The sequence below is a fragment of the Lampris incognitus genome, chromosome 2 (assembly GCF_029633865.1).
Source record: "Lampris incognitus isolate fLamInc1 chromosome 2, fLamInc1.hap2, whole genome shotgun sequence".
NCBI lineage: Eukaryota > Metazoa > Chordata > Actinopteri > Lampriformes > Lampridae > Lampris > Lampris incognitus.
The window spans coordinates 139771465-139791016 of NC_079212.1; the positions used below are offsets into that span (position 1 = coordinate 139771465).

Here is a 19552-nt window from a genome sequence, read left to right on the forward strand (position 1 = left end):
TTTGGGGTTACCCCTGACTCGCGGCACTCGGCGCAGTTTAGGGGTTACCCCCGACTCCCAGCACTCGGCGCAGTTTGGGGGTTACCACTTACTCCCGGTACTCGGCGCAGGTTGGGGGTTACCCTGACTCCCGGCACTCGGCGCAGGTTGGGAGTTACCCTGACTCCGGCCACTCGGTTCAGTTTGGGGGTTACCCTTGACCCCCGGCACTCGACGCAGGTTGCGAGTTACCCTGACTCCGGCCACTCGGCGCAGTTTGGGGGTTACCCTTGACCCCCGGCACTTGGCGCAGGTTGGGAGTTACCCCCGACCCCCGGCACTCGGCGCAGTTTGGGGGCTACCCTGACTCCCGCCACTCGGCGCAGGTTGGGAGTTACCCCCGACCCCCGGCACCCGGCGCAGGTTGGGGGTTACCCCTGACTCCCGGGCCCGGCACGGTTTGGGGGTTACCCTGAGCTGTTTGGGTCGTGTGCTTCCGTCTCCGTGACCCGCTGGCCTCCGCGTCAACGTCAAGTCCTCCAGAGACGCCGCATCCCACTGGGGAAGGAAAACCAAACCACGCTTGTTGAAATTTAAACGATACTCGTTTATTTATTTATTTATTTTAATACAACCTGGCAAGTGTGGAGTTCATTTGAATTTTGCCCATTGTTATAACGTCACATGATAATTAGACCTCGGGAGAGGAATTAGGCTGCGGGAGTAAACCCCCACAGAAAACCAGCGTCCACAGCGCTGCTGCTGCTTTTCCTGCCCTTTTGTGTCTGTGTTGAAGTGGGAGATACTGCTGGTGTCGTGTGTGGTGCCTGCCGCTTCTCCCTCTCGTAGCCCCCCTTCCCATCCACCCCTGTATGTCTGCCCCCCCTTCCCATCCACCCCCTGTATGTTTGCCCCCCCCTTCCATCCACCCCCTGTATGTTTGCCCCCCCCTTCCATCCACCCCCTGTATGTCTGCCCCCCCCTTCCCATCCACCCCTGTATGTTTGCCCCCCCTTCCATCCACCCCCTGTATGTCTGCCCCCCCCTTCCCATCCACCCCTGTATTTTTGCCCCCCCTTCCCATCCACCCCCTGTATGTCTGTGTTATGTTTATCTGCTGTCTTGTTTCACCCCGTTTATTATAAAGCGACTTTGAGTGTTAGAAAAGCGATATATAAGTTTAATTTATCATTATTATTATTATTATACCAGGAATCAGGAGCACTTTGTGTTATTTAGTTGTCCTTTTATGTTTTTTGTATATAATTATAATGAAAACTGAGTGTATTATTTAGGTTCATTATTTGTTGGATTCTCTGTTGAGAATTCTTTTGTTGAATTCTTCTGGTTTTATTTTTATCATTTGTTGTTTTTTTTATTACTATACTTGGTCATTTTTCCCTTTTATTTTGCATTTCCTAAATAAAGACGTCTGATTTGATAATAAACTACCGTACTAACGTTACGGTGACCTTTTCTAGTGTTCTACAATGCACCGCTGCCCTCTAGTGGTCAAACATTTTCACGCAATCACATTTGTTGCACTCATATTGTGTAGGTAGTACTTCATATCATGTAATTCCCTATATACGTTATATTAATTGCTCTTAAATCAGCTAAGGGTCACGTTTCAGAACGAGTAGTAGTGAATATTGATTATAAATAATAGGGCATTTATAAGCTTACATTAGCAAACAGGTTGAATATTAACCTTTTTTTAATAGGACTTACTAGATAAAAAAAGTGAACCATTTAGTGAGTCAGTCAGTGAGTCATCTGTGCAGCACTTTGAACACCACTAACCTGTATGAAAGGTGCTAGTCAAATAAAGTTCGACTGATTGATTTAGGATTTTGTTCTGAAACTTAACCTTTGACCTTGTGTGATGCACAATTATTCAAACATTAAAAGGGAGCCGGTTGTTAATATTTTGAGCGTTAGCTGATGTTAACAAGTGTGTTGTGAGAACTTATAAGTGACCTGTTACTCGTTTATCAATATTCAAAGCTACTCATTATCAATCGTGACCGAGCAAAGAAGCAAAATTGACCATTTGCAGCCTGCAGGAGTCTTAACCTCATGTTCTGTCTTACACAGAGGGAAATAACCGGTCCCCCCCCCCCCATCCACTCCCCACTAGTGCGATGCAATTTAAATCTAACTTTAAGTTTAATGTCTCGGTATAAAGGTGTCCCACATGTCTCCCTGTGTATCTATACTCACAGCTAACATTCCCTCTGGCCAGTACACAGACAGAAAACGCAGCATACATTCTTTATTATTGCCTTTACAATCATGTCCATCAAAATGTTACAGGAATGGAATTGATACAAAGAGGTATGAATTGAAAAACTACAAACCTTATTGCAAGAATATATAAACTACGCTACTTTTTTTTTTTTGAATAACAATAGTCTGAACATAAATGAAATAAAATGAAATAAAACTGGTTTTCACAAGTCCTTCATCATTCGGGTTATACAGTCGAAGTTTTACGATATTTGATATTTTTTTTATATATATATCATTAACAACTCTCTTTTCAAGCTATTGTGTTACAGTACATAAAAATAAAATGGTTGAACTTGTTGGTAACTTAGGTGTACTGATTACTAAATATGTTTGGAGCATTTTATAATCTATAATTCATGATGTTGTCTACTCAATAATTAATCTATCTTGACAACACCAATTTACAGTACTTGACTGATTAAAAAAAAACATATATTGCATTCAAATCTCTAATCTTCAGTTTACAAAAAACACAGGAGTGTGGATTGTCTCTCTAAAAACACAGTCTGTTCATAAATACTATGATGACATGCTGCAAACGTCTTCACATAGTCCCAACAGGACACCTTATTCTAACCGAAATTTGAAAGGAGGCATGCAGGGTTTGCACCTTACCTAAGCTGTGTAGAGGTACCCATCCCGTGCACTGGGTCCGTATTTCTATAACTGCTATTGGACGCGTCCACCGTTTTGGACCGGGAGAAACATTTGCAGCTATCCTCATCGTCAGTAAACGCCCGTAGTACCGTGTACTCGCGGTACTACGGGCGTTTCTGCGTCGTCCCTGAGGTGGACATGAAAAGACTACTCAAGTAGGTAAGCAAGAACATACAAAAATAGGTCAAGTCTGGAATTTGAGGTTTGGAACTTCTGACAACTTCCTGTAAGCTGCACAATTCATTCTCCTTCACGTGGCTCCGTGTGACAACATGGCATACAAACTGTAAAAGGAATGACGGAATTGAAAGAGTAGGAAGTAAGTGGTCCCCTCGCCACTCTCGAGTGGTGGAATGCAATTTAGCCTTCCACTTTTCCAATTATTCAAACCTGCAGGGTCAAACAAAAGAGGGTAAGTATACATGTTCACGTTTAAACTACCAATATTAAGTTACTGATGCACGGTGTGCTGTGCGCTGCCATATTATGAAACGGGAACTCGTTGCGGAGAGAGGAGGCCTATCTGATGAGGTGCATAGAGAGAGAAACTACGTCTAACTTAAGTTAAAAGTCTAAGTACAAAAGTATTATAGCTTGTGTCCCGCACGTCTTCTGGATATAAACTCGTTTTGCATGTGTAATTCTTTCAGTCAAACACATTCATCCTGACCGCTGCAGTAGAAATATTCATCTCAACAGTATTAAAAATAGCAGTGGTGACTCCTTTACAAGAATCCCTTACTAGAGGTCCCACTCAGACCCCCTGTGACTCTAGCTCCTGCTCTACTCCTCCGGACCGAAGGGCCCCTGACGCTCTGGCGGCGTCCTCCGCTCCACGTTGACGGGCTGTGCTAAGGGGACGCCACGCAGCCTCTCCTGCAGGCTGCCCACGGCCAGCCTCATCTGGTCCTCGGCTCCCTGGAGAGACTTCACCTCCATGGTGTAAAAGATATAGAGCAGAGCCGTGGTCAGCAGGATGGCGAAGCACAGCGCCGCCAGCAGGTAGAAGGTGGCGCGGGGGAAAGGCTGCTCTGCGCCCAGGGCGAACCAGGGCACCGCCGCAATGGTCAGCTCCAACAGCAGCAGAGCCAGGCCCATCACCCCGGTGCGGGCTGCCGTGTAGCGCATCCTCTCCGCGCAGTGCAGGCCGACTTTGACCTCCGTGCGAGCCTCGGTCACGATGTCCACCAACTCGGCCAGCTTGCCTGGGGACAGAAAATAATGATAATAAATATCATTGTAGTTATTATAGAATATTAAATAAAGAGAGAAACAGCAGGTAAAAACCCTGGAAGTCCTAACTGGCTGTTTAAAAACCCGAGTCGCATCTTTAGATTTATTTTACAGCATGTAACTAATTTCCATGTTTCTGGTCCACCATGGAAAGTACCTGGCGTGCAGTCTTGTTCCTTCGTCTGCTGGTCATCTCCAGCCTGGTTCTGGGTGAGCTGCAGCTCAGCAGAAAGCGCCTCATGGTCCGAATATGGGAAAGGATGATCGGGCACAGAGCCTTTGGTAGTGCACATGGACTCACACCGGATGTCCACTTTGGAAGACCCCTGGTAATTACAAAATGTTTTAATAATAATCATAACTTAATATGACATATACAAAACTTACTGTATCAATCTGAAAGACTACGGTGTAATTATGGTCGAATAAAATAAGAAAGAAGGGCTCTGAAAACGAAGTGGGGTTGGTCAACATGTCAATACAACCCTTTTTAGCTTTCGGCGGTGTTGTATCGGCATGAAATTCGGAGATCTTCATATCGCGATACACACGATATGAAGTTTTGTCGTGTAAATTAATGATAACGAGAATCTATTGCCTAAAATTTCCTACAAAATGAAGTCTTGAGATATTTGAGGGAGTATTATTCGAAGACTACTTTTGGTTTTATATCATACTTTACATTACCGAACAGGTCACAGTGATGAAGCTCGGCTGGCTTCTTAAGCATGGTATTTTTCTATATGTCAGCAGATATGGTGGTATATAGTGATACTGTGTAAGCTCCCTAAAGATAAGCATGATAGTATTGTCTTTATGCATGCTCAATGATCCAGATTAAATCACAGAAGGTTGAATCAGTTCATCTGGACACCACGTTTATCGAGAGAAACGTTTCATCCCTCATCTAAGTGACCTCTTCAGTCTCAACTGACTGCAGGTATCCCCACCCTTACAAACAATACAGTGGTATAACGACCCAAACCAACCATTGCTTTCATATGCAAAAGGCCATGACCATTAACTGGAGTTACAATGGCCGTGTGTACTATTCACAGAGGATTGGGGAATAGTTGCAATCACAGCATTGTAAGATGGTGACAGAAGTACTCAGGCCAGGACTCCACAGTCTACACCCATCTACAGGCCAGTGGCCACTCTTTCAAGGATGAGGATGTGCACACCCTTGATAGGGAGGAACGCTGGTTTGAATGGGGAGTCAAAGAGGCCATCTATGTGAAGAGGGAACGACCATCCTTGAACAGGGGGGTGGCTAAGAGTACATCTGTCACCATCTTGCAATGCTGTGATTGGGGTGTGGGTGGGCTTTGTTATCACTAATTCTATGACAAGTTCCGCCTGCTGCGGGGGGACATGAATCGCAAGCTAGCTACTTTGTGAAAGGTCAATTGGGGTCTCGGGATGCTGGAGGCTATCCCAGCAGTCATTGGGCGGCACGCGGGGAGACACCCTGGACAGGCCACCAGTCCATCACAGGGCCGACATATTTACACCTAGGGACAATTTATTACGGCTGATTCATCTGACCTACATGTCTTTGGACTGTGGGAGGAAATCTGGAGCACCCGGAGGAAACCCATGCAGACACGGGGAGAACATGCAAACTCCACACAGACGACGACCCGGGACAACCCCCAAGGTTGGACTACCCCCGGGGCTCAAACCCAGGACCTTCTTGCAGTGAGGCGACCGCGCTAACCACTGTGCCACCATGCCGCCTATGCCGACTCATGAAATGTTAGAAAATAATTCCTGTAACATGTTGCTATGAGCCCTGTGATGGACTGGCAGCCTGTCCAGGGTGTCACCCCGCTTGCCGCCCAATGACTGCTGGGATAGGCTACAGCATCCCCGCGACCCTGAGAGCAGGATAAGCAGGTTGGATAATGGATGAATGAATGAATGTTGCTATGACTGACATGAAATGGATAACAAAGCACAAAGTAAGGACCAAAAAAAAAAGATTTTTCCTCACCTTCAGCAGGATATAGTCGATCCGGATTCCCTTCTCGAAGGGAACAATCTCTTTCTTGTTAATGAAAGGATTATCTGCTATTAAGGTCATTCCATCCTCGCATCCCTGCAAAACACGATCACAAACATTTCTAGATGGAAACCACTGTTGGATTATGTTCAGTACACATTAATCTTACAACCGTTGCATCCTCGTCACTACTTACATCAAACTTTGTCACCTCTAAGTACGAGTCTCGTAGGCCTGTGAAAGTCCTTAGTAATCTGTTACCAAGGTCTTGAGGATGCATGTTGAGATCCCCTCCTAAAATCACCAAGTCTGCCCCACCTGAGGTATGGCTTGTGGGAGATAAAAATGAAATAATCACATACATGACATAAACATAATCACATTTATACAAGTATAACTGCAAACTTTGCGTTGGGATTTGAACAATCGCAGTGTACCGACATCTCCTGTTGAATGTGAACATCCATCCATTCATCATCTGAACTGCTTATCCTGCTCTCAGGGTCGCGGGGATTCTGGAGCCTATCCCAGCAGTCATTGGGCAGCAGGCAGGGAGACACCCTGGATGGGCCGCCAGGCCATCACAGGGCCCACACACACACGTTCACACCTAGGGACAATTTAGTGCGGCTGATTCACCTGACCTACATGTCTTTGGACTGTGGGAGGAAACCGCAGCACCCGGAGGAAACCCATGCAGACACGGGGGGAACATGTAAACTCCACACAGAGGACGACCCGGGATGACCCCCTAGTTTGGACTACACTGTGGCTCGAACCCAGAACCTTCTTGCTATGAGGCGACCGCACTAACCACTGCGCCACCGGGCCGTCCAAATGTCAACAGTTGAATGTGAACATTGTCAGCCATTTAGCGCTCAGTCAGTACCATTAAAAATTCTCCATGGGGGAAAAAAAGATAACCCATCTAATGTCATCCTTTATGTTGGGAGAGCTTGGTCTGCTGCGTCCTGTGGACTCAGGGCCCTGCCTGGAGCTGTGCCCGAAGAGGTAGCACCGAGGGCAGTCTGACAGGACGCGGAAGCGGGGCAGGCTAAGCTAACTGCTAGCCCATGCAGACCGGCAGTTCCGATAACACCAAGGGCGGTCTGGCAGCGGCCTCGCCTTGCCTTGGCTGTGTTTTTAGTGTCGGCGTGTGGAGTGCGGGGAGGTGTGTCAAAGGTGTCTGGCTGGGAGAGCTGGCATTGGATCAGCTGAGGGAGCCTGGTCTGCTGCATCCTGAGGGCCCAAGGATCACAGCCCTGACCAGAGCTGCGTCCGAAGAGGAAACACCGAGGGCGGTCTGACAGAATGCAGAAGCGGGGCAGGTTAAGCTAACTGCTAGCCCATGCAGACCGGCAGTTCCGACAGTCATCCTGGCTGGCGTTCATTCTCCTGGACAGTGGTTTTTTTTTTTTTTTTTTTTTTTAGTTTAGATATATGTGTTAGTTTGGAAATATGTGTTCTTGTAGTTTTTGGATGTGTGTTTTTGTCTTTGTGTTGCACTGCTGTGGGCTGGGGGAAACCATGTTTTGTTTCATGTACGCAAGTGCATAAAATGAAATGACAAATAAAGTGTTTCTGATTCTGACTGTCTGTGCAAAGAGAGTATTTATGTAACAAATACGTGTGTGATTAGTATGCGTGTAAAGAGCATTTGTGTAACAAGTATGTGCGTAATGAGTATGTAATAAGTTTGTATGTAACAAGTATGAGGATGTGTAGTCCAAACAGACCCTCCCTACCGAATGAACTGCTGCAGCTCCCAGGCCTGCACCACTCTATGGGGAAGATAGGTGTCCTTATCTCTGCAGTACTCGGCATGCAACTAAAGCAAAAGGCACACAGGGATACTGGTGTATCAACTAGCATACTGACCAACAACCAATGTCACATGTGCGATGTTTATTGTTATTATTTTCATAGGGATATCTCACATGAGTGACATAGACGTGTGCTCGCAGTCTGCCTATGTTTAAGATGGCCATCCCTACAGCTTTACCTCCAAACCAGTCTCCGTGGTGGGCCTGCACAGTGGAGAAAGTAGAAACACTTTATGAAGCAAGAACAAACAGACAGATGAAGGGACACAACCGAGGTGTTGCTAAGGGGACTGCAGGGAAAATGATCCTAAAAATAACACAGCAGTGTGTCACTTATTCTCCATTACACCTTAAGGTGTATTGTGAGCTTCACAACATTTTGTGTGTCATCTGTCTTTTCTACGGTGGCTTTATAATAAGGTCTATATGGCTTGCGGTGATTCTTTCCAAATTTGGGAAATGAAAATTGAGCATTCACACACGTCGAACCACACTCGCAGTTAACTTGTCTAATGTTAAAAATCCATGTGGGTCCATTCGTGCTCATCTTCAATCTTATTATCGTCCGACAAAGATCCAAACTCGGTTGAAACACAAAGACCATTTCAGCGAATCAGAATCAAACTAAGAACATTTATTACAACGGATTAAAAGTTAAATGACTTTTTACTATGAGCCTGAGATAAGAGGCCTGTATTCGGGAAGTGCATCTACAGTCCTCTGCATCTCATTATCTCCACACTTACCATGTATGGATACCCATTCAGGGAGTAACGGTACAGGAATGCATCATCAATCCTGTGTCTGGAGAAAATGGCGAGTCCACTGCCAATGACCCCGCTGAAAGTACAACACAACAAAACAAAAAGAATACACATGGAGATGAGCTTTAAGAAACACAACACACTTATTCAGGCAGCAAGCATATGATGACTTTATTTACCAAGGCTGCAACCAGGAATAAAAAAATGAGGGGGAAAAAAAATGAGTGGAAAGGGAACATGGATACTGGTGATGTGCATGTTTCAACAAGGACACACAATGCCATGGATGTAAAGCACGACTGTTAAGAGTCCCAGCGAGAAAGGCCTTTGTGAATTTACTTTATGTAGAATCAGGCCGTGTGTCGACCGGAGATCTTAAAAAACAAAACAAACAAAAACACTTTCTGCATTTTTGTATTTTTTACTATGGAGAGGTCCCGCTTTGAGTGCTCTTGACCCAATGCAGGGTCCTGACCTCGTTTCCGAGCCTCGGACCATGAGCACGCCCCGTTTTCCCAAAGTTGGAGGCAGTTTCAACATTTGCTGAAACTCAGCTCATCAATGTCACTTCGAGGTCCACCAGCCAATAAGAATGAAGGCGGTCCACCAGCCAATAAGAATGAAGGAGCGGCAGGAAACAAAAGCTACATCTACTCTGACAAAGCTCGCTGCTAGGTCCCACAAAGAGAAGGCACAAAGGGGTGGTACCCGTCACCTGATTGGTTAGCATAAAGGTTAAGTAGTGGTTCACTTGCTGCATCTCATCCATCAGTCAGTCGACGAGTACTGCGCCTTTGTGGAAACAAATGGAAATGAACTGAAACGACTTAATTTTATATACGTATCATCACAATGTGAAGGACATCCACTATCCAAGCGGCTTATCCTGCTCTCAGGGTTGCGAGATGCCGGAGCCTATCCCAGCAGTCATTGGGCGGCAGGCGGGTAGACACCCTGGACAGGTCGCTAGGCCACCACAGGGCCGACACACACGCACATTCACACCTAGGGACAATTTAGTACGGCTGATTCATCTGACCTACATGTCTTTGGACTGTGGGAGGAAACCGGAGCACCCGGAGAAAACCCACACAGACACGGGGGGAACATGCAAATTCCACAGAGGACGACCCGGGACGACCCCGAAGGTTGGACTACCCCGGGGCTCGAACCCAGGACCTTCTTGCTGTGAGGCGACCGCGCTAACCACTGCGCCACCGTGGCGCCCCAATGTGAAGGACAAATACTTGTAATGTCGTAAAACTTCTCATTGCACAGCAATTAACCCCCGAGGATCTCCTGCCAGCTCTCAGGACCTGCACCTGTCATAGCGCCATCCAGGAGCTCACCTCCAAGGTGAGCCGTGTTTATTTAAAAGAGGTCTCCAGTGACACATGGCTTTATTCTATATGTGTTCAGCAGGTATGAGGCTTGCAAGGGCATTTTTCATGGAAGTGTTGCAACCACTGTTGCCCACTGGCAATTTGCTGCCCCAAAACTCACTAGCCGTCACCATCGACTGATGTGCATACTAATAATGCATACGATGTAAACTGGGAGAGTAAGGGATATTGTGGCAGAGAGACAGATGGAGAAGGGGAATGAAAAATTAGCCTACGTTTACAGAAATTAGACGACGCAATGATAAACCAGTTATTTAAAAGCATTATTCTCAATCAGGCAGTTACTGGGAGGGAGGGAGACAAAAGTGACACCAAAATCATAAACATAAAAACAAGCTTATATATTTTAAAGAGACTATAGTCTCCACTCAAGACGGTTACCCTATTAACAATTTGACCTGGCACATGGATCAGTTGCTCTGCCCACAGTCCGGACCGCGGCCCTTGCAGTCAGACTGACCCGTATGAACACTATGTGACATCACAAAGAGATTCATGCAGCCAGATCTCAGTAGACATGACTGTCATTAATATGGGTGAGAAGGTGAGATGTGAAAACTGAAATGTCACGTGCTTCTACATCACCTTGCGGCTAACGTATCGGTGTCAGAGGGGAACCGTCAGAGCCCTCTAGGCCCTCAGAGAGGACCTAAGATACTCTAAAAAATAATATTTAACAAGTCATCAGTTTGAATTTTATTTTATGAATTCATGATTTGACAGTCAACATCGAGACAACATTTTTCTGAGGAAATAAACCCTCCAAACCTGCCTATTCAGTTTGTGTTGGAATGTGAAGGGTTAAGTGGAAGAAGCCCCTTTGTCTCCCAATCAGAATTTTGCTGCCTCTGCAGTCGCTAGGAAGAAAAATGCTAACTGAGAGAGAAATTTCTAATGACAGTAAAATTGACCGATCATATCCTCCCTCTAAATGGGTGGGCTTTGTTATCACTAATTTTATGACAAGTTCCGCCTGCTGCGGGGGGAAAAAAATCACAAGCTAGCAAAAAAAAACAAAACTAACGCCGATAAACTAGCTAGCTGATTAGCCTGTTGGTTCATGATGGAAGCCGTGAGTAACGTTACAGCTAGTGAGGAGGATCCATCCATTATCCAAACCGCTTATCCTGCTCTCAGGGTCACAGGGATGCCGGAGCCTATCCCAGCAGTCATTGGGCGGCAGGCGGGGAGACACCCTGGACAGGCCGCCACTCCATCACAGGGCTGACACACACACATTCACACCTAGGGACAATTTAGTATGGCTGATTCACCTGACCTGCATGTCTTTGGACTGTTGGAGGACACTAGAGGAAACCCATGCAGACACGGGGGGGACACGCAAACTCCACACAGAAGACGACCCGGGACGACCCCCAAGTTTGGACTACCCCGGGGCTCGAACCCAGGACCTTCCTGCTGTGAGGCGACCGCGTTATCCACCGTGCCGCCCCAGTGAGGAAGATATCATTGCAAATGTATTATCCATGCCATTTTCAAGATTAACTTTTAATGAAAAGTTGGAGTTAATTGGCAAAGGAAGACCTACACCACAGCTTAATTTGTTAAGCTATTTCAAATCTAATAGGCTGCCGTGCCAAACTGACTTTATTTTTGCTGCCACTGCCAAATTTACCAACTCAACTCAACTACCCAATTCAAATTTACCGCAACATATATATTAAATAGGCAGCTGTGCCAGTCTAATAATATCATTTATCAACAATATTGCTTGTTTGTGGTGGTGGGTTCCAAAATCACTGTCCATGGTTCTGAAGTGTCTGTCGCTAATGGTTGCTTGGCTGTGTGCGTGTTGTCATGATGTGTAGGCTCACATGACATTTTGTTGGTTTTGTGTGGGGGTGGTGGGTGGGGGGGGGCTTTCATGCATTTTGCACATAGTTTTGCATCCCGGCCCATTGTCAGCATATTCCACAGAAGTGGGCACACAGCTTGTGTGACGATGTGATTATTTGCAAGGAGGATTTGCATATTGCTTTAGAAATGAGCCGCTTTTTGTTCTGGGGATGACTCTCCCTCCCGCCATGCTGTCTGCTCGCTGCATCGGTCAGGCTGGACGAGCGTCTCGGTTCTTGTTTCAGAGCTGGTAGTGTCGTAGGTAACTTTTGCAGTGCTATCGGAGAGGACACAGTAAGCTAGGTTGGTAGTTTCAGAGGGCCGAGATTTACGAGTCACGGTTCACTCACGGTCAGTGTTGGCAAACTGTTCAGAAGGTCAAAGAAAGTTGCCAGTTTTGTCTCTTTCTGGGGAATTAAGATGCAAAAAGTAAAGCCATTGGCTCGAGCCAGAAAGCCGCCAAGGTTGAATGTGGAGTCGTTCATTTTTACATTGTACTTGAAGCCATTGAGTGGTTTTTGTACTATCTTTCTTTGTTTTTAAGCCTAACTAAACACATTCTAACTTTAGAGTCCCACCATCATTTTTTGTTTCTTTGCCCCCCCTTCCTCTAGACCAGGGGTTTCAAACTCAAATTACCTGGGGGCCACTTGACAGTTGGTCTTATGGAGGAGGGCCGGTGCCATAGGGATGAAGAAAAAACTATATAACCTTCACATGGTTTTTATCATAATTTCTCATTTTTTTTCCAGAGTTTTCACATGAATAGGTAGCTAAGTACATAGTGTAGCCTGACCTAGGCCTACATATATTTGGCCTACTTCTTGCCAGATACCTGGCACTTCTTCTGCTGACACAGGTGAAGCACATTTGCTTTCAGGGCCTGGGCAGTGGACACCCTGAGGACAGCCTGGAGATGTTCACTGGTCAGTCTGGACCTATGCTTTGATTTATTACAGTTCATACTTGAGAACAGTTTCTCACACAGGTAACTGCTGCCGAACAGACATGACCTGCCTGAAAAGTTTGGACAACTGTGGGAATGTTTCGGGAAGCTCTCTGAGAAACTGTCCGTCCAAGCATCTCCTGCTTTTCTTGTGCCTCTCTGAACTTTGCCTTCAGCTCAGTGTTGCCCTGCAAGTCTGTGAGCTCCATCTGAAATGTGCTTGGAGCAGTGTCCACGTCACAGGGGGAGGAGTCTGCAGATAACTGGAAAGTGGTGCTGTGAGTCTTAAAATCAGAAAAGCGATGCTCAAACTCCTTCTGCAGAATGTCAATGGTGGTCACAAACTCATCAGCACTGACTCTGGCACCATCATCAATAACTGACTGGCGTGTTGGGAAGTGGACAAATCTTTTCTCTGTGAGCGGTGTCTTCCATAATCCGAGTTTCACAGAGAAGGCTTTCACACTACCAAATGCTACAGTGACAAGTTGGTCTGTACCTGCAGTTTTAAGTAATGAGTGTTAAGTGCCCGTGTGATATCTGCTAAGACAATCCATGAGCCATTTGGGATCATCAAGCTCAGGAACATGTAGCCTGCCTTCTTTCAAGAATTCCCTGATCGCCTCCCTCAATTCAAAAAACCTTTTCAGGACACTGCCCCTGCTCAGCCAGCACACTTCTGTGAAGTACAACACATCTCCATACGTGGCATCTATTTCCTCCCAGAAACGCACAGAACTGACAGTGATGTAATCCTCTTCCATCCGTCCATCCATCCATTATCCAAACCGCTTATCCTGCTTTCAGGGTCGCGGGGATGCTGGGGCCTACTCCAGCAGTCATTGGGCGGCAGGCGGAGAGACACCCTGGACAGGCCGCCAGGCCATGCATTTCACCGCGACAATCATAACACTGTCAAATTTCGAGCATTTGCTACAGAGTGCCTGCTGGTGAATGATGCAGCACAATGCAACTGTGGGATCTACACTCTCTTCCTGCATCTTTCTTTGAATCGGTGCTACAAGCCCACTTTCTCTTCCCGCTGTTGACGGGGCACCGTCCGTGGTGATTCCTGCCAATTTATTCCAGGGTAGACCAGCACCCTCGACTGCATTGCACAGCACCTGAAATACATATTTGGCTGTAGTCTTTCCCTGCATAGTTCGAATGAGTGATTTTCTTGTACATGTGACTTGTTTAAGTTGTGAGAACTTGGCAACAATTGACTGGAGTTAACATATTTTTTTCCCCAAGTCCTTTTTTTTTTGAGAGAGAGAGCCCCTAAAGGGATTAGAAATGCAGGACCCTTCGATTAATCCCAGTCTTGTGCCTTGGTATGGAGTTCAAGAGAGCATTAAGCTGCAAAACATCAGAGCAAATCCTTTGCATAGTACTTAATCTAAGACTTCAGTTCAGTAAAATCTGCAGAGATAATTGACGATGACGAGCTCACGACAGTGTGATGAATAGACCATGACGCAGGGATACATCAGCGGCATTTAGACCGCAGATCACAATTTCTTTAGGATTTTACCTCGTGGAGACCAAATGGCGATCAAACGTGAACAGGCTAAAACGCAACGCTCGTGAAAATCTCGGCGAGGAGGACGAGAACTGTACCTTTTGAAGTAGTGGGAGTGGGGATAGCTGCCACCAAGCTTCCTCTTCAGCGACAGGTAGTCTTTCTCACTCCATACCTAGAGAAAATAAAAAAAAAAAAAAAAAACCAGCAAATTTCTAGTACATCTTTTGGATAATTAATGATATCCATTAGGGGGGATGCGGGTTGGCTAAGGGCTCCATTTATCTCTCTTTTCTGCTCCAAAATTAAATTGGCGTATGTCAACCAGCCTACCAAATACTTGGTGATGGTTTTAAATGAGTGACTGACTGAATGTGAAGTAAGTGAAGAAGGTTTTTATGACACCGAACATGTGAGTTTGTGAGCTCGTGTGTCTGTGTACGAGAGTGTGTTTTACCCCCACTGACCTCCTGTAGTAACACAACATCATGCTGGTCCTTGCACAACAATTCCCCGATCATGGCATAGCGCTGGAGACAATGTTTGCTTAGGTAGCGGATACCCCTTCAGATAAAGAAGAAAAGGGAAGAAAGAAAGACATCATTATGTAACGAAAACACATCGCGGGGACACATGGCACACCTTTATGAAACTGCAACTAGGCACAGCCGCTGACCAGCAGTTGAGAGAGAAGACCCGGAGACTGATGGTGTCTGTAGTCGCCATGTTGGAGGATCCAGTGGATCGGGGACTGTGGCGACGGGAACGGCAACAGCGGCAAAGGAGCCCGTGGGTAGTCCCTGTGTGGCGAGTCTGGGGGCCGAAGAATCAGGGCAACAATACTGCAACGCCGTCGAGGCACCTGCCTGGAGCTGTACACATGGGGGTTGGTGGGTTGGGTGGGGGTTGAAGGGTTAAACGTTGTTCACATCAAGAGTTGGATGCACGTTATTAGAAGTACAGACACAGGATTGGTGCTCAGGCTGGTTTTGCGTCTTCACAAAACTAATTTCAGGGTTTCAAGACTGGGAAGAGAAGAGAAAGGATATGAGTATAGCAAACACCACTTTTGATACAGGAAGAAAAAATGGCAGCCATCCCACGGGAATATTTAGGCTGATATTGATGAAATGTGAACCCACACGGGGAACGGACAATGCTCAGATCTTCTTTTTTTTTTTTCTCCACAATTGTGCCCGGCCAATCACCCCACGCTTCTGAGCCCCGTCCTGGTTGTTGCTCCACCCCCTCTGCCGATCCGGGGAGGGCTGCAGACGACCACATGCCTCCTCCGATACATGTGGAGTCGCCAGCCGCTTCTTTTCACCTGACAGTGAGGAGTTTTGCCAGGGGGACGTTGTGCGTGGGAGGATCACGCTATTCCCTCCAGCCTCCCCCCCCCGAACAGGCACCCTGACCGACCAGAGGAGGCGCTAGTGCAGCGACCAGGACATACACCCACATCCAGCTTCCCACCCGCAGACACGGCCGACTGTGTCTGTAGGGACGCCCGACCAAGCCGGAGGTAACACGGGGATTCGAACCGGCGATCCCCGTGTTGGTAGGCAATGGAATAGACCGCTACGCTACCCGGATCTTACCAAAAAAAAATAAAAATGTTGAATTGAAAATTACATATCAACCGCGAAGAAAATAAGCCCAATTTTGAAGGAGGAAGGAAACAAAACAGTAAGTAAAGAGAAGCATAAAAATGTCCCACTCAGCATCTGAAAATGCAATCCAAGCACACTGGAGCCTGACCTCATCTTGTTTTCACAGTAATAAACAGCCTTAAGCAAACAAGACTGAACAACATCTCCGTGTTCAAGTTGACGACTGAATTACAAAAATAAACTCAAGTGAGGGTTCAGAAGTCAAGAGAAGAGCTGTTAGGCCGAGTCCGTCCAGACGGAGAATGGGGGGGGGGGGGGGGGGACCAAGAAGACAATTTCCTCATTGCATATGACTACGCTAACTTTTTTATTGTATCATATGTAGCAGCTGAACACACCTCAACTTTATAACCTTGGTATGAGTACCTGTTGTTCAAACAAAGGAGTCAATAAAACTTCCAGGATTTAAAATCTGGAACATAGTATGTGTTAATGCGTGACATTTTGTTTGAACGTAGGTGTAAATAATGTAATGTTTCAAAAATTACAGCAGCAAAATAAGTTTAAAAAAAGTTATTTACAAAGGTGAGAATATAAGTATCTAATTTGTTCCTTGCTAAATCTAAATCATTATTAATAATATGGTCCAGGTCAATTTTTCATCCACTACAACACAGGGACAAAAATATTACTTTTCATTTTGTCATTCTGTCATCTGTTTATCATAAAAAACAGTGTATTGGTGTAACACCAAATAAAGGGCTATTGCAAAATTTAGAAATCAGCAACCAAGGCTATTCGATAAATGAAATACTCACTTTAAACGGATGCTGGGAGGCCTCGACTGACCCTGCTGCCAACAAGTGCCTACTGCTTTGCAATAAAAGGAGACAATGCAGGTGCAAGGGGCTATTTGAAACCACCCTATTCCCACTGGCGTGACAAAACACACTTCCCCTTAGCAAACGCATTGCTGACATAGCTTACTCAGGTTGAAAAACCAACAGGATAGTGAAAAGCACGGCTGGTTGACGTTAGGAGGGGAGAGCTGCTTTGAAATGGTCAAAGTGTCCCTTTTCAGCCAGGAAGCCTGTCAGCCAGCAGCAAGTGTGTTCAGACACAATCCACCACAACCCTGACTGGTCACAAATGCAGGTCATCCACCGTGCAGAAGTCAAGCTGCAAATTAAGACGCATGCGCACCCTTGATTTATGTAGTGCACTGACATGCTTGGCAAAACGCACGTGAATGAGCGTGCATGAACAGGATACAGGTACATTATAGGCCCGACACCAAGATCCTTTAACGCAGTGGTTCTCAACCTTTTTGGGGTCCTGGACCCCCTGCGTATTTTTGATCTACCCTGAGGACCCCTCCACCTGATCTTGGGGGAGGGGGGGTTGCAATTTGATAGAAACAGTAGAAACTGCATTTTAAATTGCATTATAGCATTTATTCACTCTTTGGGGCAAAAATAAGAGCTTTCAGTTGTAACTTAAGATATAGTTAACAAAACAGAATTCTTATGCAGTAACTTTCAGATATGTGTAACAAAACAGAATATGTATTCAGTAACTTTCAGATATATGTAACAAAACAGAATATGTATTCAGTAACTTTCAGATATATGTAACAAAACACAATATGTATTCAGTAACTTTCAGATATATGTAACAAAACAGAATATGTATTCAGTAACTTTCAGATATATGTAACAACAGAATTTTTATGCAGTAACTTTTAACAATGCAAACGGGAGCGAGATCTCTTATTAAAATACAATAAATTACACTTGTGAAACAGATGTAATTAGAGAAAAAAGTCCTGTTGCCCTTTATAGTTTAGGTAGATAAAGGTCTCAGTCACATTTGAGTAAAATAATCCTATTTCTATAAATGTCATAGTGTGGTGACCCACATCTATATATCGAGAGACATTCACCTAAGAGGACGGTGTACCTTTAAGGGAAGAGGCGAGGGGTCAGATAATGCACTTCCGCTTCCGGTTCACAGTCAGTTCAGTGTCGTTGTCAGATGTATGACATGCTAAGTTGGAGCTAGTAAACTACCTCGACTACGTCTACTCTCACGTCTCCCGTTCTCGTTGTTTTCTAACTCCACAATAGGATCTTTTTTTTTAAAGATATTTTATTTTCACGGACCCCTTGCAATTACACCACGGACCACTAGGGGGTCCGCGGACCCCCGGTTGAGAAACACTGCTCTAACGCACTGAGCACCAAAGTCAAAGCCAGCGTCGAACCAAATGTCAAACAGAGAAGTGACATTTCCACGTGACGACGCATTTCGACGTCGTTTTTTTTTAAAACACAATAATTCAGCACACAATGAAACGAATGAGAGTCAAAGTTTCCGACTCTACGTGTGTTAAGTGTGCTTGTCCGTTATAAATACTGCGCCGGAGTACTCTCGGGGGGAGATGCTGAACACACTACAGCGATAATAATAGCGCTTTTCTAGAGCGATGAGCGCCGTTCACAATGTTACCAATTAAGGCGACATTTGTTGCCTGCCTGCCTGGCGACGCTTTGCTGGGTTTGAACGGACGCGAGGTCTCGTCCCGAGTTGCCCCGCGCGACGCGGGACGACAAGAACGAGGATCGAGCACGAGTCCGACCGGCTGTCGCCACACGGCCTCGTTACACAAACGACTTTGGCCGTTTAATCGCCATAGCCGGTTATAACGTAAAGCCGCCGCACCGCAGGACAATGTAACCGCCTCCTCTTCCGGCCGCTACATTGTTGTTGTTATTATTAGCCGGGCGCCGTGTCGCGCGCGCGCACCGGGCAGGAAACTATGGGAACTGAAAAGGGACAAAAAGTAAGTGGAACCGAAATCGCGCCGTTGCCGTCCGGTAAACTAGCGGGATTAGTTGTCGCCCTTCGCCGTTCACTCACCTCGCGGCACCGCGGTGACGTCGCTCGGCTCGCGCTCGAGCCGCTTGTCGGCCGTTTCAAACGAAGTCGGGCTTTTGCGACTCCCGCTTCGAGGCGTTCCGGGTTCCGCGAATCCAAGATAGCGTCATTTAAACGACGCCGTGCCTCATCTTGAGCGCTGGGGAGTCTCACGGAAGACAGCGGATTTTTTTTCTCTTCTTCTTCGCTCAAGCGCAGCTTTTTCCGGACTCCATGCCTCCTCGCCGTAAACAACCACGTGACGGGAAGTGTGAGCAGCGCGGCATTCTGGGAAATGGAGTTTTTCCCGCGCTGGTGGGTTTCCTGACGATCGCTGCAACGCGGCAAATCATCTTTCTAAAAAAAAATATATCCAACAAAGTAGTTTACCCATCAGCACGCTCACATACGCGTATTTGAGAATGCACGTGGCATAGTTTGGACTGATTCACCCTCTATGTATTTTCAGTATGTAATTATAATTATAATAAACTTTTACATCACACTTTTCAAAAGAAGACGTTACAGAGTGCCTGATATGA

The 19552-nt window shown here is 46.1% G+C and overlaps 1 protein-coding gene across 3 annotated transcripts; it reads right to left on the bottom strand.

Moving 5' to 3' along the window:
• Positions 1–2180: 2180 nt before the first annotated feature.
• On the bottom strand, positions 2181–19147 carry smpd2b (sphingomyelin phosphodiesterase 2b). 3 transcript variants are annotated; one of them, XM_056274045.1, is made up of 12 exons: positions 19014–19147; positions 15158–15353; positions 14949–15045; positions 14580–14656; positions 8736–8829; positions 8104–8193; positions 7912–7994; positions 6363–6495; positions 6158–6262; positions 4319–4487; positions 3671–4133; positions 3307–3318 (listed from the first exon to the last, which is right to left on the bottom strand). In XM_056274045.1, exons 2-11 carry the CDS (start codon positions 15205–15207, stop codon positions 3712–3714), a joined length of 1320 nt encoding a protein of 439 aa, XP_056130020.1. In that variant the 5' UTR covers positions 15208–15353; positions 19014–19147; the 3' UTR covers positions 3307–3318; positions 3671–3711. The 3 variants fall into 3 exon arrangements, with proteins under 3 accessions (XP_056130018.1, XP_056130019.1, XP_056130020.1); XM_056274043.1 differs by having other exon boundaries at positions 2181–4133; XM_056274044.1 differs by lacking the exon at positions 19014–19147 and adding an exon at positions 17082–17213 and having other exon boundaries at positions 2181–4133.
• Between the last annotated feature and the right edge of the window lie 405 nt (positions 19148–19552).